A 24,214-nucleotide genomic window follows, 5' to 3' on the forward strand; every position below is an offset into this window, starting at 1 on the left:
AAACGAAATGTAAAATAATATATTTCAATTAGCTTTTTCTTGCTTGTACAAATCCATGGTTTTGTGACTGAGTTTATATTAAACCAGGTTGAACCAGTGGTGAATGATGGAGTCACTCCATCAATTTGACACGCATGCTATTTTAGGAACATGTTTCCTATTATTACTTGTAATTGCTTGATGTACATTAAAAAAATGGTAAGAACAAAAAATATTGTCACTAAAATGGCAAGCGTATGGTAATTAGAAAAAACAAATAAAAATCTCTATTCTGATCGTGAAATGGTGCAATCCATGATGCACTCGCCTAAATGAGTAACCCCTTCATACTTCCATATTCTTGACAGACAACTCAGGGGTTCCCCCTCACGATGGTCACAACCCTCCATCTATGGTGCCCTACCCTTGTGAGGACAGTTCCAGCTGTGCCCATACAACCTCCCGTCAGTCCTCCTACTACCATGGGCTTGTCACTGACTGCCTGTCTGGGCCTGGGTTTAACTCGCTGGATTTCCCCTCCAGGCCAGAGGGTGCTCCCTCCCCCAGCCCCAGGATTGAGATCACCCCATCTGTGGACCCTCACCGGACTCAGCCCCTGGATGCCAGCCCCAGATCGACGGCCCTGACTGTGTCTGGCTATGAGAATACAGCCTATAGAGAGCCTCAGTGCCTAAGCCCTGCCAGCAGCAACTCTTCCATGGGCTGGCTGTCCGAGTCTTGCTCTCCCTGGGTCTCTCCTTGTGTATCTCCCAGTGGTGATGGGGGCGCGGTAGTCTTGACCACCTTGGACCACCTCCAAGGCATCCACATGTCCATGGCTCACTCCTCCCCAGGGACCTCCCCGTGCACCAGCATCACAGAGGAGACATTCCTGGTACTGCAGAGTCAGCGGTCATCCTCCCCCCACTCCCATACCCACCTGCGCTCTCGCTCCGCCTCTCCTCAGGGCAAACGCACCTACGACCAGTACAGCGGCCCCAGCCTGGGGACCACCAGCCAGCAGCAGCGCTCCTGGAGCCTCAGCCCCTCACCCCACCACTCCCAACGACCCCGGGCCCAGGCTGACCCACAGGCCAATGCCCCTGGACAGGCTCCCAGCCTTGAAGAGGTGTTGAGCAGCCTCAGCTCCAGCCTACCCAGGGCTGTGCCCTCCAAGATAGTGCAGCCCAATGTGGAGTGCTACACATACAGAAAGAGCCAGGGGGATGGCTATGTGCACCCCATGGAGCAGGGGAGGAGAGGCAAAGCTGGGGCTGAGACCTACATCCTCCCTACATCTGTCTGGCCAGTTCCACTAGCCCACGGAGCAATCAGGTATAATGTGCTATGGGAATGATGATCCCTCATAAGAATGACTCTTTAATGACAGGCTATGTAAAGAAGCAGTATTAGGAAAATACTATTGCATTTGAAATTGTGATTTCATGTTCTGATATGTGTTTTTGTAATTCTTGTAATGTTACTAATGATCTTAATCCGCTATAACCAGTGAAATCTCTCTCTCTCCCCTCTTCAGTAGCATTCCTGTGCCATCTCTGCCCCCTCTAGATTTGCAATTGCCCAGTCACTCAGGCCAATATTAGCTCTGTCTGGAGCAGCAGCCTAAACAGCACCACCGTGCCCACTATGAGACAGAGGGCAGCAGGGGAGCAGTCAAAGCACCTGGCGGAGGACACACTGTGGTTCAGGTACTGGGTGTGGGGAGGGGAGGTGTGTGTTTAATCTAGGTATGTATGTTTGTGGGGATGGGTGTTGACAATGTGCCTGTGTGGATGTTTGAGAGTAAATGTATAGTGCAGCTTGTACTCCGGTGTGTATAAATATGTGTCCGTGGTGGTATTTCCTTGTCATTGTGTCACCCTGTTTGTCTCAGGTGCCCAGCTGCAATATGTAAATGAACATCCTTGTATCAGCCTGCATTATTATGACTACACCCATTCAACCACAACACCAGCATAGCACAGTTACAACATAGGGTGTTTTCACATATGACGTTCGGTTTCCTGGAGTGTTTGTGAGAATTATACAAAATAAGTTTAGCTTTTACAAGACCTGACAATAACCGTTTCAGGGTTTGATTTGCAAGCTCATTCTACATGACGTTAGCAAGCTAGCTTGTTTGTAACGAGCTAAAAGTTACACACGACTCGCGCTGCCCCTCACAATACCTAGTACTCTGGTCTTGGATCTTGGACTCACTACTCACGCATGCTTTATAGCGCAGATCAGGGTACCAAACACTCTTGGATCCAGATCATACAGGGGATATGTGAAAGTGCCCATACTCTCATGTACTCTTCTTTACAATAAGTTATTTACTACAATGTTCTATTCAAGTAGTTTGAGAAGAAGAGTACATGAGTCTTAAGTAAAGGAGAGGAAGACTCCCTGTTTAGTAAGTTGATTTGTGATCTAGCATCTCACACTCAAAACCTGCTGAAATCATCTGATATATATATATTACTGATATATTTTTTTCCATGTAAATGTGAACCCTTTGAACCCTTTCGATACTAAATTAATGAGCGGTCTTCTCATTCCGTAACGTGAAAGCCAAGGCATTTCTGGGTCCAGGGCAACAGTAGCAATGCTAACCATCCGCTAATCATTAGCCATCCGCTACATATGCAAATAATTAAGTCGGAGTTGGCCTTTTCCTTCATGATGTAGTGGATAAGAACTGTGATATTGTTGAGTATTTAACCCTCGATGTTCCCTAAGTAATTATAGATGTCTCTGATTTCAACAGTTTCATCTTTTGATGAGTAGGTGTCGAGAATGAATTGTGCTACTGTAGATTACACATTAGAATGTGGTGCACAGTTTAAAATTATTATTTTTTTGTCAGAGATATGATTATTTACCCTCATGTATAAAAGCTGAAAGAATGCCAGAGCTGTGCAGTACAGAGGACACAGTACATATTCGGGGGGGAAAGAACCGTGTTTGTTGTTTGCGGTAACATCTTTGTTTAAAAAAATCAAATCACATTTTATTGGTCACATTTACCGAATACAGCAGGTGTAGACCGTACAGTGAAATGCTTACTTACCCCCAAAAATAAATAAAGTAACAAATAATTAAAGTAGTAAAATAACAATAGCGAGGCTATATACAGGGGGTACCAGTACAGAGTCAATGTGCGGAGGCAGGAAGCTTGTGGATGGCAGGAAGCTTGGCCCCAGTGATGTACTGGGCCGTACGCACTACCCCCTGTAGTGCCTTTCGGTCGGAGGCCGAGCAGTTGCCATACCAGGCAGTGATGCAACCAGTCAGGATGCTCTTGATGGTGCAGAAGTGGAACCTTTTGCGGATCTGAGGACCCATGCCAAATCCTTTCAGTCTCCTGAGGGGGAATAGGTTTTGTCGTGCCCTCTTCAAGACTGTCTTGGTGTGCTTGGACCATGTTAGTTTGTTGGTGATGTGGACACCAAGGAACTTGAAGCTCTCAACTGCTCCACTACAGCCCCGTCGATGAGAATGGGGGCGTGCTCGGTCCTCCTTTTCTTGTAGTCCACAATCATCTCCTTAGTCTTGATCACATTGAGGGAGAGGTTGTTGTCCTGGCACCACACTGCCAGGTCTCTGACCTCCTCCCTATAGGCTGTCTCGTCATTGTTGGTGATCAGGCCTACCACTGTTGTGTCATCAGCAAACTTAATGATGGTGTTGGAGTCTTGCCTGGCCGTGCAGTCATGAGTGAACAGGGCGTACAGGAGGGGACTGAGCACGCACCCCTGAGGGGCCCCCGGGTTAAGGATCAGCGTGGCGGATGTGTTGTTACCTACCCTTACCACCTGGGGTCAGCCCGTCAGGAAGTCCAGGATCCAGTTGCAGAGGGAGGTGTTTAGTCCCAGGGTCCTTAGCTTAGTGATGAGCTTTGAGGGAACTATGGTGTTGAACGCTGAGCTGTAGTCAATGAATAGCATTCTCACATAGGTGTTCCTTTTGTCCAGGTGGGAAAGGGCAGTGCGGAGTGCAATAGAGATTCCATCATCTGTGGATCTGTTTGGGCGGTATGTAAATTGGAGTGGGCCTACGGTTTCTGGGATAATGGTGTTGATGTGAGCCATGACCAGCCTTTCAAAGCACTTCATGGCTATAGACGTGAGTGCTCTGGGTCTGTAGTTTAGGTAACCATTTAGGTAACCTAAGGTAACAATTTAGGCAGGTTACCTTAGTGTTCTTGGGCACAGGGACTATGGTGGTCTGCTTGAAACATGTTGATATTACAGACTCAAAGGGAAAGGCTGAAAATGTCAATGAAGACACTTGCCAGTTGGTCAGTGCATGCTTGGAGTACACGTCCTGGTAATCCATCTGGCCCTGCAGCCTTGTGAATGTTGACCTGTTTAAAGGTCTTACTCACATCAGCTGCGGGGTGCATGATCACACAGTTGTCCGTAACAGCTGGCGCTCTCATGCATGTTTCAGTATTACTTGCCTCGAAGCGAGCATAAAAGTAATTTAGCTCGTCTGGTAGGCTCGTGTCAATGGGCACGAGCCTACCAGCCTGTGCTTCCCTTTATAGTCTGTAATAGTTTGCAAGCCCTGCCACATCCAACGAGCGTCGGAGCCGGTGTAGTATGATTCGACCTTAGTCCTGTATTGATGCTTTGCCTGTTTGATGGTTCGTCGGAGGGCATAGCGGGATTTCTTATAAGCTTCCGGGTTAGAGTCCGGAAGCTTTTAAGAAATCCCGCTATGCCCTCTGACGAACCAATCCCAAATGGACGTGGCAGATTCCAGTATTAATGGTAAAACTGTTTGTTTGTTGTTGACAGCTTCATGGGTACAGAGGCAAAGCTCCACTGGGTCTGCTGGTGTTCATCGGAACAGCTGACAAGAGGCTCCTCAAGCCCCATGCCTTCTACCAAGTGCACCGCATCACGGGGAAAACCGTCACCACCCCTAGCAACGAGATCATGGTCAATGGCACCAAGGTCCTGGAGATCCCTCTGGAGCCCAAGAACAACATGAGAGCAGTGTAAGGAGAGCTGCCACATTAGAGACAGTACAGTACACACACACACAGATGTTTTCAGAGCTAGGTTATAAAATAATGAATCAAATAAATGTTCACTTCCTATGTAAAGGATTGACTGTGCTGGGATCCTAAAGCTGAGGAACGCTGACATTGAGCTGAAGACAGGAGAGACAGACATCGGACGGAAGAATACCTGTGTCCGTCTGGTCTTCCGGGTCCATATTCCCCATCCAGGAGGACAGTATGTCTCTCTTCAAGTGGCCTCCCTTCCCATCGAGTGTTGTAAGTTAACTTTTGTTCCAGCAACCTGACTTCTAACTACTGCAAATAATAATAATAATCTGCAGAGCAATTTAATCCAAACCTTTTCTTCAGTAATGTAATGTTATATAAGGATTATATGACAGGAATTTAGTAAACTGCCTTCCTGTCTATATGTCTTCCTGTCTTTTTGAAATATTAGTTATTTTGCTCACAGCGATTTGCTTGTGCAAAATGTCACCCTCAGAATGTAAATAATGTACTCTTATGGTTCTTCTAATGTTCTCCTAATGATATTCTACTGTGGTTCCACAGCCCAGAGGTCGGCCCACCAGCTACCCACTGTAGAGAGTCAGGACATGGACCGCTGCTCGGTTCTAGGGGGACAGCAGATGATACTGACCGGACAGAACTTCACCTCTTATTCCAAGGTGGTGTTCACGAAGAATACACCTGGTGAGGAATTTACAATCAATCAAATATATAAAGCCCTTTTACATCAGCAGTTGTGCTTTACATTAACCTGGCCTAGACTCCAAAGAGCAAGCAAAACCTGGCCTAGTAATGGCATCTTTAGTATTAATCTGCCAGGGATCAAATCCCAACCTGATCTCTGACACTCAAACCACAAGGCCACTGACTTTGTACAGCAGTAGTTGATAACTATTTTGTAATAGTTGTCCTATTGAGAAGTCAATTCCCAGAACATTTGCTCTAGATAACAGGTTTACAGTGACGCACTACTCCCAAGTTCAAACAGTCACAAAATAGGGATGCACTGCACATGCTCAAATAACAGCAGAAATGAAAACAATGACTAGATCAAAAAGTTCTGTAATATTCAATCATATGCCATTTAGGAGACCATTTTTTCAAAAGCAACCTACAGTACAGTGCATGTATGTGATCCCTGTAGGAATTGAAGCCATGATCTTAGCATGGCCAGCGCTATGCAATCAAGTTTATTTTATATAGCCCTTCGTACATCAGCTAATATCTTGAAGTGCTGTACAGAAACCCAGCCTAAAACCCCAAACAGCAAGCAATGCAGGTGTAGAAGCACGGTGGCTAGGAAAAACTCCCTAGAAAGCCAAAACCTAGGAAGAAACCTAGAGAGGAACCAGGCTATGAGGGGTGGCCAGTCCTCTTCTGGCTGTGCCGGGTGGAGATTATAACAGAACTATGCCAAGATGTTCAAAATGTTCATAAATGACAAGCATGGTCAAATAATAATCAGGAATAAATGTCAGTTGGCTTTTCATAGCCGATCATTAAGAGTTGAAAACAGCAGGTCTGGGACAGGTAGGGGTTCCGTAACCGCAGGCAGAACAGTTGAAACTGGAATAGCAGCAAGGCCAGGCGGACTCTTATTTACTTTTACCGCCTCAGAAACCCGGATCCGGGATCACCCCCCACCCCCCCCACACTGATTAGCATCGCTAGCATAGCGTCACAATTAAATAGTAGCATCTAAATATCATTAAATCACAAGTCCAAGACACCAAATTAAAGATACAGATCTTGTGAATAAAGCCACCATTTCAGATTTTTAAAATGTTTTACAGGGAAGACAAAATATGTAAATCTATTAGCTAACCCCGTTAGCAAAAGACACCACTTTTCTAACTCCATCAGTTTCTTACTCCATCAGGTGCTATCACCAATTCGGCCAAATAAAGATATTGATAGCCACTAACCAAGAAAAAACCTCATCAGATGACAGTCTGATAACATATTTATTGTATAGCATAGGTTTTGTTAGAAAAATGTGCATATTTCAGGTATAAATCATAGTTTGCAATTGCAGCCACCATCACAAATCTCCCCAAAGCGACTAGAATTACTACATAGAGCAACGTGTATTACCAATTTACTCATCATAAAACATTTCTTAAAAATACACAGCTCACAGCAATGGATAGACACAGATCTTGTGAATTCAGACAATATTTCAGATTTTCAAAGTGTCTTACAGCGAAAACACAATAAATCGTTATATTAGCATACCACATTTGCAAACGTTACCCGAGCATTGATTCAAGGCAAAATTAGCTATAGCGTTATCATCACCAAAATACATTAATTTTTTCACTAACCTTCTCAGAATTCTTCCGATGACACTCCTGTAACATCATATTACACAATCCATATAGAGTTTGATCGAAAATGTGCATATTTAGCGGCACAAATCGTGCTTACACAATGGAAATAGTGTCCAACTACTCAAGCAATCTGCCCGGCGCCATTTTGAAAATACAACTATTTTTATCGAAAACTATTCATAAACTTGACTAAAAAAATACAGGTTGGACATGAAATGAAAGATGCATTAGTTATTAATGCAACCGCTGAGTTAGATTTTAAAAATTAACGTTACTAGACATACAGTGTGCGTTACAGCCAGACTAGTGCCGCAATAATGGCGTCACTAATCGCCATTATTGAGTTTACATTTTTCCACATAAAAACGGAATAACATCATAAATAGCTCTTACTTTTCGACGAGCTTCCATCAGAATCTTGGCCAAGTGGTCCTTTGTCCAAAAGAATCGTTGCTTGGTTGTAAAACGTTGCATTCAACTTCTGATATAGCAGCTAACAATAGCTAACAATAGCTATTTTGCCCCAACGTGTCCAAATCCTCAAGACGCAATACTGAGGAAATTCCGAAAAATAGCAATATACTCGCATAATCTGATATAACTCGGTTTAAAATAGCTTCGTTATGATGTTTCTAACACCTATATCGAATTAAATTACAGACGGATACATCTAACGTTGATAACTGAGCGTTTGAAAATGGCATCCTGAGGTCCCTTTCTGCGTAATGGTCAGCGTCGAAAAGAAGGCGCACCTCACTCCTTGGCCTTTTATAACCTCTGAGAGCTACGTATAAAGCCCATTCCACTTCTCATTGGTTACTGACATCCAGGGGAAGGCGGGTGCAGTTCATGTCGTTCCATAGGATACACACAGACCTTTAAAACTGATCTGAGACCAGAGCTTCGCTCTCAGACCTTCGCAGTACCTGTCATGGATTTCGCTGTAGAAAGAGTTCTGGGTCACCCACAGACATAATTCCAACGGTTTATGAAACTAGAGAGTGTTTTCTATCCAATAGAATTAATAATATGCATATTGTACGAGCAAGAATTGAGTACGAGGCAGTTTAATTTGGCAACACCCAGAAAAAATAAATGCTAACTGCTCCCCCTATTGACAAAAGGTTAACTGAGCCACATAGGGCCTACATATTGCAATGATTATTATCCATCATTGTATTGTCATTACAGGATTATGATGTCACGTAACAAGGTGTGGGTGCAGAATATAAGTACCATTATGAGTTTGTAAACGGCCCTCTTGTTTACCATGTGGTTTAGTGCGAGAGGATGTGGTTAGACGAACCATAGATATCATCTTCAAGCAGAGAGTTTTTTTTTTGTCTCACTTTACTCAAAACGTGGGCTGTGAGCAGTAGGTAAAAGTTGAGATGGGAATATACTAGAGCAGAGATGACAGAGAATCTTTACTGATACTGCCTACATGCCAGTTACTGAGAAGAAACTGGGGGTGGATAGGGGGTTTTCATAAAACCTCACAACCTTGATAGATTTACAAATGCTTTCGTAACATCCGGAGTATGAAACATGTAATTGCTAAGTTTGTTGCTACCACCACATTACTGGGTTTGTTTGTGCCATTTGTGTTTTGGTCGGATCTAAAAGGTTCCATTTGACTATAAATACACTAGTTAGCTCCTGTTTTAGATAATATTTATTAAATAAATAGAAGAATGTTATTCCAGATTTACTACTGTAGCTGCCTTCACATCCCTTTCTGCGAATTTTAGAGTTTGTTCATATCAATCTCTGCTCCGCTCCTATTATTTTATTCAATTTATTCAATTTATGCTAATGGTACACTGCACTTGGATTGTGTTTCTTTCAGATGGGCTGCAGATTTGGGAAGTGGAAGCATCAGTAGACCGAGACAAAAGCCAATCAGTGAGTTACTGTCCTAACACATTTATGTGACATTAAAATACTACTGGCTTTATAAAGTACTACCTAAATCCTCTTCTTCTACATATATACACTATATATACGAAAGTATGTGGACACCCCTTCAAATTAGTAAATTTGGCTATTTCAGCCACACCCATTGCTGACGGGTGTATAAAATCGAGCACACAGCCATGCAATCTACATAGACAAACATTGGCAGTAGAATGGCCTTACTGAAGAGCTCAGTGACTTTCAACGTGGCACCGTCATAGGTTGCCACCTTTCCAACAAGTACATTTGTCAAATTTCTGTGTTGCTAGAGTTGCCCTGGTCAACTGTAAGTGCTGTTATTGTGAAGTGGAAATGTGTAGGAGCAACAACGGTTCAGTCGCGAAGTGGTAGGCCACACAAGCTCACAGAACGGGACCGCTGAGTGCTGAAGCACGTAGCGCGTAAAAATCTTCTGTCCTCAGTTGCAACACTCACTACCGAGTTGCTTCCAGAGGGAGTTTGGAACGTCAGCACAAGAACAGGTCGTCAGGAGCTTCATGAAATGGGTTTCCATGGCCGAGCATCCGCACACAAGCTTAAAATGATCATGCGCAATGCCAAGCGTTGGCTGGAGTGGTGTAAAGCCCGCCGCCATTGGACTCTGGAGCAGTGGAAACACGTTCTCTGGAATGATGATTCACGCTTCACCATCTGGAGAATCTAGGTTTGGCGGATCAAGGGAAAGCTTAACGCTACAGCATACAATGACATTCTAGACAATTCTGTGATTCTAACTTTGTGGCAACCGTTTGGGGAAGGCCCTTTCCTGTTTCAGCATGACAATGCCCCTGTGCGCAAAGCAAGGTTTATACAGAAATGGTTCGTCGAGATCGGTGTGAAAGAACTTGACTGGCCTGCACAGAACCCTGACCTCAACCCCATCAAACACCTTTGGGATGAATTGGAACACCGACTGCGAGCCAGGACTGGAAGCAAGTCCCCGCAGCAATGTTCAAACATCTATTGGAAAACCTTCCCAGAAGAGTGGAGGCTGTTATAGCCGCAAAGGGGGGACCAACTCCATATTAATGCCCATGATTTTCGAATAAGATGTTCGCCGACCGGTTGTCCACATACTTCTGATCTTGTAGTGTATCTCACACAGCCTCAGTATAGAGATATGGTATATCCACAGTCCACACTGTCGCCCAGTGACACTCTCAGTGATACTCTATGACTAATGTTCTACTGTACCATATTATATCAAGAGCATGCTGTGTGTCGAGATCCCTCCATATCGAGATCACACCATTTATCACGTGGCTAAAGTTAACTTCTATGTGATCAACGGGAGGAGGAAACGCAGTCAGGCGCAGCACTTCACCTACACTCCTTTAACAGGTGAGTCCATCCATACGCCTTATATATTTTTGTCATTATTAGAACTGGATACGGCCACACCTTAAATTTCAGTAACTTTATCACTATCCCATTGCTTACTATTTAAAGGGATAGTTCCCCCAAATTACATATTGGCAATCGGTGCCGCCTCTGCCTAAACACAGAGTAAGCAGCGTGCTGTGTGTAGGAAGTCAGTCAGGGTCTGAACTTACTGTTGAGAGATAGCATGGTAGAATACACAACGTGCAATTTAGAAATGTGGTTGTGCATCAGCAGTTTTCATCTCGTTATGTCAGTCAATCAATTAGCCCATGTCAAGGCAAGGCATGTGCCCAGAGGCAACCTAAACCTAAAAGGCTAGAGGGCTTTCTGTTGACATTATATCATTTTGTAATTTGTGTCAACTATCCATTTAACTTGTTTTTAGCGCCAACTGTCATTTAAAACTCAGATCATCCAAAGTCTAATTCCGATTTACTGTTCTTTTCAGTTCCCGCCATTAAAACGGAACCCATAGATGACTTCCAGTTTAGCCAGCTGGGTTGTACTGTGTCCAAGGTCCTAGGAGTGTCACCCAAGTCCTACCACGACACCCCCAGTAGCCACTTTACCCCTAATAGCCACAAGGCTGGCTTGACAACCTTAGCATCCTGCCAGCAGGCGAGCCACCACGACTCCATTGTCAGATTGTCAGCCTATCAACAACAAGACCCATCTGTCTATTACCCCAGTAAAATCAGAAGCCTGGGCAGCAGCCCTGTTCTGTATCAAGATATGAACCACCACCACCCAGTGATGATCCACTATGGCTCCCCATCTCAGATGTCCTATATCGGTAGCCAGCACTACTCCACCCTAGTCTCCCAACCTTTCAACCCCTCTCACTCTGCCACCAATCAGCGGGTTGTCAACGTTGCGGTCCCATTGGCCCAACACCAGCATGTCACGATGGTGGGTGATGGGTACCGGGCTGCAGCTTCATCACGGAAGGTTGGTGCCTCGACAGAGGCCTGTTCATCAGAAGGCCAGTACCAGAACTTCATGCAGATGGTGGTGCCAGTCTTGGGCACGTCTCCACGACTACCACCACGACATAGCTCTACCCTGGCCCAGAGGGGTCCAATAACGGGGAGCCAGAGTGGGCCAGTCCTGGAGAAGGTGATGGTCAAGCAAGAAAACCTGAACCAAGCCTATCTGGATGATGGTGAGTGAAAAACATAGTGCATACTGCAGAAATGTACTGTACCCCATGTAGTCTTGAGCGATATACCGTTTATACTGTATACTGGGGTATTTTGAAACGGTATGATACAGACGGTATGATTTTCATTACTGTTTAATTTAATATAATATATTTTATAATAAAATGAATAAAAATGTATTTGTTGAGGGCACCCCTGGCTCACGGGGGCTACAGGGGTGCGTGCCACTGCTTATAACTATAAGAAATCTAAGATGTGTGAAATAATTTATATCCATCTCAGGGCTCCAGCTATGCATTTGGTTTGCTAACTTGCTAGCTAAGTGGTCAAGATCAAACGTCTTGGTTACAGCAGAGACATTCAATCCCCTCCTGGATCAAGATCCCTGTTGCCCGAAATTGTTTTGAAATAGTGCCCCTTGTGTGCACATTCGGTAATACCGTATACTCCGGTGTGGTAGAAACGGTATGACGGTATGAAAGTCTGGATACCGCCCAACCCTAACCCCAGGCTCCTCTCACTTGTTGTTTTGAATTGGTGAGAATGACTATGGTTAAATGGTTATTGTTATTTTGGTGGGGATGCTGGAAATTTAGATGCACAACAATGTTATACAGTACCCAGCAACATCTTCAAAGAAACTCATGTGTTTGAGAGAGGAAACGCATTTATTCGTATCCCTAAGCTTGTTCAAAGGAGATACAGATGATAAACAGGAAATATAGAGCACATGTAAATAATATATACATGTATGTGTATATATGTATGTGTGTATATATATGTGTGTGTGTGTATGTATTCATTACGGGAATGTCTGTCAGCAGTAGCCTGCCAGAATAAGCTGCTGGCCCCTTGACTTTGGGCCAGACAGAGGAGTGATATGGACTTCTACTCTGACACTCTGTATGAGTTGGTCTCTTATCTCTGAATCCCAAATCAACCCCTAGCCCCAACACTAGATCCACACTTACAAGATAGAATAGGAATAAGCAATATGGTGACAATTCCACTTTGTGTATCAGAGGGCAAGATGGCGTTGCCACAGTGTTGCTTACACTTAACCTATCCGATCTAAAAGTACAGTGGAGTCCAAAATGATTGGATCCCTTGATAATACAAATAACACAAATACTGAGCTATATTGTATGCTAAAAATATATATATACAGTTGAAGTCAGAAGTTTACATACACTTATGTTGGAGTCATTAAAACTTGTTTTTCAACCACTACACACATTTCTTGTTAACAAACTATAGTTTTGGCAAGTCGGTTAGGACATCTACTTTGTGCATGACACAAGTCATTTTTCCAACAATTGTTTACAGGCAGGTTATTTCACTTATAATTCACTGGATCACAATTCCAGTGGGTCAAAAGTTTACATACACTAAGTTGACTGTGCCTTTAAACAGCTTGGAAAATTCCAGAAAATTATGGCATGCCTTTAGAAGCTTCTGATAGGCTTACTGACATAATTTGAGTCAATTTGAGGTGTACCTGTGGATGTATTTCAAGGCCTACCTTCAAACTCAGTGCCTCTTTGCTTGACATCATGGGAAAATCAAAAGAAATCAGCCAAGACCTCAGAAAACAAATGGTAGACCTCCACAAGTCTGGTTCATCCTTGGGAGCAATTTCCAAACACCTGAAGGTACCACGTTCATCTGTACGAACAATAGTATGCAAGTATAAACACCATGGGACCACGCAGCCATCATACCGCTCAGGAAGGAGACACGTTCTGTCTCCTAGAGATGAACGTACTTTGGTGCGAAAAGTGCAAATCAATCACAGAACAACAGCAAAGGACCTTGTGAAGATGCTGGAGGAAACATGTACAAAACTATCTATATACACAGTAAAAAGTCCTGTATTGACATAACCTGAAAGGCTGCTCAGCAAGGAAGAAGGCACTGCTCCAAAACCAGACTACGGTTTGCAACTGCACATGGGGACAAAGATTGTATTTTTTGGAGAAATGTCCTCTGGTCTGTTGAAACAAAAATAGAACTGTTTGGCCATAATGACCATCGTTATGTTTGGAGGAAAAAGGGGGATGCTTGCAAGCCGAAGAACACCGTCCCAACCGTGAAGCACGGGGGTGGCAGCATCATGTTGTGGGGGTGCTTTGCTGCAGGAGGGACTGGTGCACTTCACAAAATAGATGGCATCATGAGGTAGGAAAATTATGTGGATATATTGAAGCAACATCTCAAGACATCAGTCAGGAAGTTAAAGCTTGGTCGCAAATGGGTCTTCCAAATGGACAATGACCCCAACCATACTTCCAAAGTTGTGGCAAAATGGCTTAAGGACAACAAAGTGAAGGTATTGGAGTGGCCATCACAAAGCCCTGACCTCAATCCCATAGAAAATTTGTGGGCAGAACTGAAAAAGCCTGTGCGAGCAAGGAGGCCTACAAACCTGCCTCAGTTACACCAGCTCTGTCAGGAGGAATGGGCCAAAATTCACCCAACTTATTGTGGGAAGCTTGCGGAAGGCTACCCAAAACGTTTTACCCAAGTTAAACAATTTAAAGGCAATGCTACCAAATACTAATTGAGTGTATGTAAACTTCTGACCCACTGGGAATGTGATGAAAGAAATAAAAGCTGAAATAAATCATTCTGTAACTATTATTCTGACATTTCACATTCTTAAAGTAAAGTGGTGATCCTAACTGACCTAAGACGGGGCATTTTTACTGGGATTAAATGTCAGGAATTGTGAAAAACTGAGTTTAAATGTATTTGGCTAAGGTGTATGTAAACTTCTGGCTTCAACTGTATACAGTACCAGTCAAAATTTTGGACAGACCTACTCATTCAAGAGCTTTTCTTTATTTTTACTATTTTCTATAATAATAATAATAATAATAATAGTGAAGACATCAAAACTATGAAATAACACATATAGAATCATGTAGTAACCAAAAAAGTGTTAAACATCTAAATATATTTGAGATTCTTCAAAGTAGCCACACTTTGCCTTGATAACAGCTTTGCACACTCTCGGCATTCTCTCAACCAGACAAGGTAGGGTTGGTATACAGAAGATAGCTCTATTTGGTAAAAGACCAAGTCCATATTATGGCAAGAACAGCTCAAATAAGCAAAGAGAAACGACAGTTCATTGTTACTTTAAGACATGAAGGTCAGTCAATCTGGAAAAGTTGAAGAACTTTGAAAGTTTGTTCAAGTGCAGTCGCAAAAAACATCAAGCGCTATGATGAAACTGGCTCATGTGGACGGCCACAGGAAAGGAAGACCCAGAGTTACCTATGCTGCAGAGGATACGTTCATTAGAGATACCAGCCTCAGAAATTGCAGTGCAAATAAATGCTTCACAGAGTTCAAGTAAGACACATTACAGCATCAACTGTTCAGAGGAGACTGTGTGAATCAGGTCTTCATGGTTGAAATGTTGCAAAGGAACAACTACTAAAGGACACCAAGAAGAAGAAAATACTTGCTTAGGCCAAGAAACACGAGCAATGGACATCAGACCAGTGGAAATCTGTCCTTTGGTCTGATGAGTCCAAATTAGAGATTTTTGGTTCCAACCGCTGTGTCTTTGTGAGACGCATAGTAGGTGAACGGATGATCTCTGCATGTGTGGTTCCCACATGAAGCATGGAGGAGGAGGTGTTGGGGTGCTTTGCTGGTGACACTGTCAGTGATTTATTTAGAATTCAAGGCACACTTAACCAGCATGTCTACCACAGGATTCTGCAGCGCTACGCCATCCCATCTCGTTTGCGCTTAGTGGGACTATCATTTGTTTTTCAACAGGACAATGAGCCAAAACACACCTCCAGGCTGTGTAAGGGCTATTTGACCAAGAAGGAGTGTGATGGAGTGCTGCATCAAATGACCTGGCCTCCACAATCACCCGACATCAACCCAATTGAGATTGTTTGGGATGAGTTGGACTGCAGAGTGAAGGAAATGCAGCCAACTTGTGCTCAGCATATGTGGGAACTTGTTGGAAAAGCATTCCAGGTAACTACCTCATGAATCTGGTTGAGACAATGCCAAGAGTGTGCAAAGCTATCATCAAGGCAAATTATTTGTATCCTTTATTTAACTAGGCAAGTCAGTTTAGAGCAAATTCTTATTTGCAATGACGGCCTACCCCGTCCAAACCCGGACGACGCTGGGCCAATTGTGCGCCGCTCTATGGGAGTCCCAATCACGGCCGGATGTGATGCAGCCTGGATTCGAACCAGGGACTGCAATGACAACTCTTGCACTGAGATGTAGTGCCTTAGACCGCTGCGCCACTCAGGAGCCCTAAGGGTGACTACTTTGAAGAATTTGAAATATAAAATATATTTAGATTTTTTTTTAGCACTTTTTGGGTTATTACATGATTCCATATGTTATTTCATAGTTTTGATGTCTTCACTACTATTATTCTACAATGTAGACAATAGTAAAAATAAAAACTCTTGAATGAGTAGGTGTGTCCAAACTTTTGACTGGTACTGTATATATTATGGTAACGTCATTGCTCAGAGAAATAGATTTTGTTTATCAAGTATTCTCAAAAACATAAGTCAAAATTATTGGATTCCCTGTTTTCAATACTCCAGCACTCTTCCCATTTGAGGATAATGACAGACTTAAAAAAAAAAAATTATGAGAGTGGAGGACACATTGGGAGGGATCTCAGCTCATTCCTCCATACATAACCTTCCCAGATTCTTGACATCCTATGTCTGCGCTGGAGTATTAAAAACAGGGGATCCAATAATGTTGACACCTAGCTCTTTCTGAGCAATTGTGTTAGTATAAAATAAAAATGTGGAGCATAAAATATAGCTCAGTATGTATTTATTTTAGTATTTTTTTGCTCATCTTCATCAATGGATCTAATAATTTTGAACCCCACTGTACCTAGAAGGTAGGGTGAAAGGGTATAGGGATTGAGAGTAACTCTTTTTAGTGAATGCTCCCTTTCCCATGCTTATCCAACGACAGTATGTGGGTCAAAGCTTTACATAGTCACCAACCAAGCCAATTGATTTTGAGTTCTCTGTGTTTGAACCAACACTAAGCCTGGAAAGGTCAGTGAGAGTACACACTATTGATCATGTCATAATGGGTACAGTTAGATCACCCTAATCGCAAAATGTGCTTTGGCATTCAAATAATGATGATTCAGCAAGCCTCCATCATGGCTATACACTCCGAGATGTTGTACAGAAGTCTGCCATTACGTCTAGTAATTTGAGTGTTATATGTGTGTTGTGTTGATGATTCCTGATGCCTGTTACCTTGTGTGTTCATTTATGATTCATTGCTTTTCAGAGGTAAATAAAATGAAGTCGAGCATGTGATCTGGACAAAATTGACATACAGTATTCATTGCTTTTCAGAGGTAAATAAAATGAAGTCGAGCATGTGATCTGGACAAAATTGACATACAGTATTTAGCATAAAGAAAAACAGAGGCAAGGCCATATATTATGGTATAATTGATTCAGTCTGTTTTAAATGCACATCAACCCATATGTTTTACAAATGTTTACATTTTAGTAATTTAGCAGACGCTCTTATCCAGAGTGACTAACAGGAGCAATTAGGGTTAAGTGCCTTGCTCAATGACAGTAGATGATACATGGACGGTATTTCAAAGAAACCAAGAAAACACAAACCTCTGTGCATTCTACCCTATTTACAAAATGATGCAGGAGAAAAGCTTCCATTTAATCTTATGTATACTGATAAAATATATAAACGGGACATGTTGGTTTCATGAGCTGAAATAAAAAATAAAAGACAGAAAGCTTATTTCTCTAAAACGTTGTGCGCAAATGTAAGCATTTCGCCTTTACCAAAATAATCCTTCCACCTGACAGGTGTGGCATATCAAGAAGCTGATTAAACAGCATGGTCATTACACAGGTGCACCTTGTCCTGGGGAAAATAAAAGCCCATTTTAAAATGTCTAGTTTTGTCACACAACACAATGCCACAAATGTCTCAAGTTGAGGGAGTGTGCAATTGGCATGTTGACTGCAGGAATGTCCACCAGAGCTGTTGCCAGAGAATGTAATGTTCATTTCTCTACCATAAGCCGCCTCCAACGTCATCACTTTACCTCTACCTACATGTACATATTACCTCAATTACCTCGACCAACATGTGCCCCCGCACATTGAATCTGTGCCGGTATCCTTTGTATATAGCCATGCTACTGTTATTTTATTTATTATTTATTATTATATATTTATATTTATTATATATTATTTATTGCTCCTTCATTTTTTTATATACAGTATATATCTTTTTTTACTTCAGTATATTTGAGTAAATACTTTAACACTTATTTTTCTTAAAACTGCATTGTTGGCTTGTAAGTAAGCATTTCACTGTAAGGTCAACACCTGTTGTATTCAGCGCATGTGACATCGATTTGATTTGATCAACACATTGCCTGCAGTACTCATGCTTCAAAAACTCTCGACCATCATTACACTCCATTCCGGGATGGCTACAAAACTGAAAGCGCAAACCACCACATTTAATCACGGCAAGGTGACTGGGAATATGGTCGAATACAAGCAGTCCAGTTATGCCCTCCGTAAGGAAATCAAACAGGCAAAACGTCAGAGACAAAGTGGAGTCGCAATTCAACGGTTCAGATACGAGACGTACTGTATGTGGCAGGGCCTCCAGACAATCACGGATTATAAAGGGAAAACCAGCCACTTCGAGGACACAGACATCTTGCTCCCGGACCAGCTTTGAGGATAACAAGGGCTGCGCCCAAGGACTGTGCGCTCTCGTTCTCCGTGGCTGACGTAAGAGATTTAAGCGTGTTAACCCTCCCAGACGGCATCCCAAGCTGCGTCCTCAGAGCATGCGCAGACCAGCTGGCTGGAGTGTTTACAGACATATTCAATCTCTCCCTATCCCATCTGGACAAGAGGAATACCTGTGTAAGAATGCTGTTTATTGACTACAGATCAACATTCAACACCATAGTACCCTCCAAGCTCATCATTAAGCTTGGGGTCCTGGGTCTGAACCCCGCCCTGTGCAACTGGGTCCTGGACTTCCTGATGGGCTGCCCCCAAGGTGGTGAAGGTAGGCAACAACCCCTCCACTAAGCTGATCCTCAAACAGGGGCCCATAAGGGTGTGTACTCAACCCCTCTGTATTCCCAGTTCACCCATGACTGTGTGGTCACGCATGCCTCCAACTCATTCATCAAGTTTGCAGATGACACAATAGTGGTAGGCCTGATCACCAATAACAACAAGACAGCCTACCCTACAGGGAGGAGGTGAGGGCCTTGGCAGAGTGGTGCCAGGAAAATAACCTCTCCCTCAAAGTCAACAAAATTATGGAGCTGATCGTGGACATCAGGAGACAGCTGAGGGAGCACAACCCCCCCCCAGCCAAGTTCCTCGGCGTACACATCAGTGACAATCTGAAATGGTCCACCCACACAGATAGTGTGGTGAAGAACGGCGCAACAGCTTCTCCACAACCTCAGGAGTCTGAAGAAATTCGGCTTGGCCCCTAAAATCCTCTAAAACTTTTACAGATGCCCCATTGAGAGCATCCTGTCAGACTGTATCACCGCCTGGTACGGCAACTGCACAGCTCTCCAGAGAGAGGTGCGGTCTTCCCAAAGCATCACCGGGGGCACACTGCCTGCCCTCCAGGACATATACAACACCCAGTGGGTGTCACAGGAAGGCTAAGAAGATCATTAAGGACTTCAGCCACCCGAGCCATGGCCTGTTCACCCCATTATCATCCAGGAGGCAACTATCTCAAGGCCATCAGACTTAAATAGCCCTCACTAGCAGACCTCCACCCAGTACCCTGTCATCACTAACCAGCTACCACCCGGTTACTTAAACCTGCACCTTAGGGGCTGCTGCTCTATGTACATTGTCATGGAACACTGGTCACTTTAATAATGTTTACATGCTGTTTTACCCATTTCATATGGATACTGTATTCTAGTCAAGGACATCCTATTCAACGATTGCTGTACATATACTATTCTACGTATTCTTCAGATATACTACATGAAGTGCATTCGAAAAGTATTCAGACCCCTTGACTTTTTCGACATTTTGTTACGTTAAAGCCTTATTCTAAAATGGTTTAAATAATTTTTTCTCAATATACACACAATTCCCCAAAATGAAAACAAATGTATTAAAAATTCAAAACAGAAATACCCTATTTACTAAGTATTCAGACCCTTTGTTATGAGACTCGAAATTGAGCTCAGATGCATCCTGTTTCCATTGATCATCCTTGATTGGAGTCCATCTATGATAAATTCAATTGATTGGACATGATTTGGAAAAACAGGCACCTGTCTAGAATGACAACCAGCTCTGCAGCACTCCACCAATCAGGCCTTTATGGAAGAGTGGCCAGACGGAAGCCACTCCTCAGTAAAAGGCACATGACAGCCTGCTTGGAGTTTACAAAAAGCCACCTAAAGGACTCTCAGACCATGAGAAACAAGATTCTCTGGTTTGATGAAACCAAAATTTAACTCTTTGGCCTGAATGCCAAGCGTCACATCTGAAGGAAACCTGGCACCGCCCCTACGGTGAAGCATAGTGGTGGCAGCATCAGGCTGTGGGGATGTTTTTCAGCGGCAGGGACTGAGCGACTAGTCAAGATCGAGGGAAAGATGAACGGAGCAAAGTACACAGAAATCCTCTTTGAAAACCTGCTCCAGAGTGCTCAGGACCTCAGACTGGGGCAAAGGTTCACCTTCCAACAGGACAACGACCCTAAGCACACAGCCAAGACAACGCAGGAGTGGCTTCGGTACAAGTTTCTGAAAGACTGAGTGGCTCAGCCAGAGCCCGGACTTGAACCCGATCTAACATCTCTGGAGAGACCTGAAAATAGCTGTGCAGCGACGCTCCCCATCCAACCTGACAGAGCTTTAGAGGATTTGCGAAGAAGAATGGGAGAAACTCCCCAAAAACAGGTGTGCCAAACTTGTAGCGTCATACCCAAGAAGATTTGAGACTGTATTCATTGCCAAAGGTGCTTCAACAAGGTACTGAGTAAAGGGTCTGAATACTTATGTAAATATGATATCTGTTTTTTTTTTCATACATTTGAAAAAATTGCAACCTGTTTTTGCTTTGTCATTATGGGGTATTGTGTGTAGATTGATAAGGGAAGAAAATATATTTTAGAATAAGGCTGTAACGCAACAAAATGTAGAAAAAGTTAAGGTCTGAATACTGTTCTCTCCGCGTACTGTCCATAATGTCTTTACATCCCATCACACGCACACACACACACACAAAAACATGGCCAAAAGTTTGTGAACATCCCTTCAAATTAGTGGATTTAGCTATTTTAGTCACACCCGTTGCTGACAAGTGTATAAAATCGAGCACACAGCCATACAATCGCCATAGACAAACATTGGCAGTAGAATGGCACGTACTGAAGAGCTCAATGACAATGTGGCACCGTCATAAGATGCCATCTTTCCAACAAGTCAGTTCGTCAAATGTCTGCCCTGCTAGAGCTGTCCCGGTCAACTCTAAGTGCTGTTATTGTGAAGTGGAAATGTGTAGGAGCAACCGAGCAGCCTCGGCCTCATGCACACAAGCTTAAAATCACCATGGGCAATGCCAAGCGTCGGCTGGAGTGGTGTAAAGCTTGCCGCAATTGGACTCTGGAGCAGTAGAAATACGTTCTCAGGGGTGATAAATCCCACTTCACCATCTGGAAGCCTGACGGACGAATCTGGGTTTGGCGGATGCCAAGAGAATGCTACCTGCACCAATGCATAGTGCCACCTGTACAGTTTGGGGCCTGGGGCTGTTTTTCATGGGGCCTACCCTTAGTTTAAGTGAAGGGAAATCTTAATGCTACAGCATACAATGACATTCTAGACAATTCTGTGCTGCAAACTTTGTGGCAAGAGTTTGGGGAAGGTCCCTTCCTGTTTCAGCATGACAATGCCTCCATGCACAAGGCGAGGTCCATACAGAAATGGTTTGTCGACATCGGTGTGAAAGAACTTGACTGGCCTGCCCACCTTTGGGATGAATTGGAATGCTGACTGGGAGCCAGGCCTAATCACCCAACATTAGTGCCCAACCTCACTAATGCTCTTGTGGCTGAATGGAAGCAGGGTTTTTTCTTGTCAGGTCATGTTAATTAGAAACACTCCTGGCCAAAGGTGGCTCAAACTCTTTCAAGCTACCACAAACCTTGTTATTATTCATTCTTCTGAATCTGGTATCAAAAGAGCCAGAGACAACTTCAATGGACAACAGGGCTGAGCGTTATGCAAATAATGGTTACAATGTATTTAAATATTTATTTCACTCTATACACACACACAATGTTAAGCACTGGATGTTGAAAAAGAAAAAAGTCAGACAGGTTTCAATGTAGAAAAGTCATTACATTTTTTGTCATAAAACCTATTTGTTCATCTGATTAGTGTTATTTTGCTATTATTCATTCTGTAAACTTTATGTAAGGCAGGGTTACATTTAACACTATACACAGACTTTGTAACAAAGTTTGTTTTATGAGTAAGTCATAAAATCACTAACCTCGTTTTGTTGTCCTGGTCTCCATCTGGCCCACCAGAGGTTGGTTCCCTGGTGCTCACTGTAGGAACTGATTGCCTCTAAAACCCCATATATTCAATCATTGAATCAACTACTTTCAACATTTTCATTGAAAATATTTATTTATTGAATGTCACTCTATTGCACTCTATTCTAACCAAACCTACATTACCAGTTCATATCAGTAGGTGTCATTATTCACTAGCTAGTCAAAAAGACTGATGCCATGATGGCTGCCTTTCTCTGTATTTGTGAAAGTTATTGTTGTGCTAGAATCCATAAATCTTCTCTTTCTGCATTAGCCATCCATCTGTTATGGTTAGACACATGTGTTCATATTGTCTGTGGTGGAATTTGTATGTTTTTTACTTTTAAGACAGTGAAATTTGCACCACAAAGATTTGTGAATAACCACCAGCAGTAGAAATAAAATAATATGCCATCGTTCGTGAACCAAAAAAACTGTCTGACTAACCTTTTCAGGAACTTCAGTATCCCTTGGCCTTTGGTAGCAGCAGCAGATCGTTTCATCCCCTTTATCCTGTGCCAAACACATTTATTTAATGAGTCTAAATTATTAACGTTACCTGCTGGCTGCATGATTGTATCAACCTAGCTAGCGTATGTTAGCTATCTATCTATCTAGCTAGGCTACTAAAGATAACATTAGTAATTTTGTTAGCTAGCTATAGATTGGATTATTGTAGCAAGTTTTAGAGGACGACTAAACAGCTTTTATTAACATGTACATTGTTTGATATGAAAATGTGTGTTAGCTCTCTCATGAGGCAGACAACCAGGCAGGCAGGAGAGGAGTGTGAGCGAAGAAAGAAACCAAGTGCATAGTCAAAAAACTAGGTGCAACCAAACATAGTTGTTGAGAGGTGTGGGTGATGAGTCTCTGTATGCTGTAGCACTGAGACCACTGTGACTGACAAGTGAATCCACCTGTCGCAGCGAGCGTGGGGGTACTGTGTGAAATCCCAGGGACAGGGTTGTATTCACTAGAAAAAACGGAGGCAAGCGGCCTGAAGTTGGGGGAGTTACTATTTGAACTTGTGCAATAAACATCTGCTTTTTCTTTTCCGTTGCAAATCGTTTTCCAATGTGTTTCTATGACGTGGACTGATAAACGTGAAAAAAGCTGATGCTTTGAAAAGTACTGGGGTAAATGCTGTCTAGCCACACATTTTCTGGCGGCTCTGTCTCTGCCTGTGGATGCTTGGAGAAAAGCAGTGATATGACACCCTGTGGCGCGACAGTGTCAATGTGATTTACTATTACAAGTACAATTTATGTTAAACTGTCCTAAACATTATCCTCACCCTATCTTGTTTTCCAGTGAATGACATCATAAAGAATCATCTGACTGTCCACAGTAAAGAGCAGTCGTAGAAGAGCCAGGAGAATTGTGACTAAATGCCATGACAGAATTGTCTGATTGGCCCCACCATGACCTCAACTTCGTATATTGTGTATGCAGTTAGGGGTAAAAAAAAATCAAGTTAGGGGTATGCAGTGCCTGATATCATGGGTTATCTTTTTAAACTGTTTAATTATTTCAGCATGTGTATCATGTATGTGGCCTCAATGTACAGTAGACAGATTTTTTTCATTGTAAATAGAAACATCTTTATGAAAATCTCTGTATTTACTAAGACAATATAGAAAAGACCAGAATATGATTGAGACTGTAGTGTCACATTTTTAAGGCTTCTCTGTCATGTTGGCAATCTAATTAAATTGTTCTGTTATTTGATTTGATTTAGT

The 24,214-nt window shown here is 42.9% G+C and overlaps 1 protein-coding gene across 1 annotated transcript; it reads left to right on the forward strand.

Moving 5' to 3' along the window:
• The first annotated feature begins 1,525 nt into the window (after positions 1 to 1,525).
• On the forward strand, positions 1,526 to 24,214 carry LOC120026567 (nuclear factor of activated T-cells, cytoplasmic 2-like). The gene is made up of 8 exons (XM_038971411.1): positions 1,526 to 1,688; positions 4,785 to 4,987; positions 5,097 to 5,269; positions 5,564 to 5,704; positions 9,200 to 9,255; positions 10,515 to 10,647; positions 11,138 to 11,851; positions 23,787 to 24,214. Exons 2-8 carry the CDS (start codon positions 4,926 to 4,928, stop codon positions 23,837 to 23,839), a joined length of 1,332 nt encoding a protein of 443 aa, XP_038827339.1. The 5' UTR covers positions 1,526 to 1,688; positions 4,785 to 4,925; the 3' UTR covers positions 23,840 to 24,214.

This window comes from Salvelinus namaycush, chromosome 2 (assembly GCF_016432855.1).
Source record: "Salvelinus namaycush isolate Seneca chromosome 2, SaNama_1.0, whole genome shotgun sequence".
Taxonomy (NCBI): domain Eukaryota; kingdom Metazoa; phylum Chordata; class Actinopteri; order Salmoniformes; family Salmonidae; genus Salvelinus; species Salvelinus namaycush.

Bases quoted from the DNA above. Each gene is read 5' to 3' on its own strand.
- LOC120026567 (XM_038971411.1), top strand. From the start codon at position 4,926: ATGGTCAATGGCACCAAGGTCCTGGAGATCCCTCTGGAGCCCAAGAAC. The intron at 5,270-5,563 runs GTAAGTTAACTT...GTGGTTCCACAG, and splicing joins CTCCCTTCCCATCGAGTGTT to CCCAGAGGTCGGCCCACCAG. The intron at 11,852-23,786 runs GTGAGTGAAAAA...CTTGTTTTCCAG, and splicing joins CCAAGCCTATCTGGATGATG to TGAATGACATCATAAAGAAT.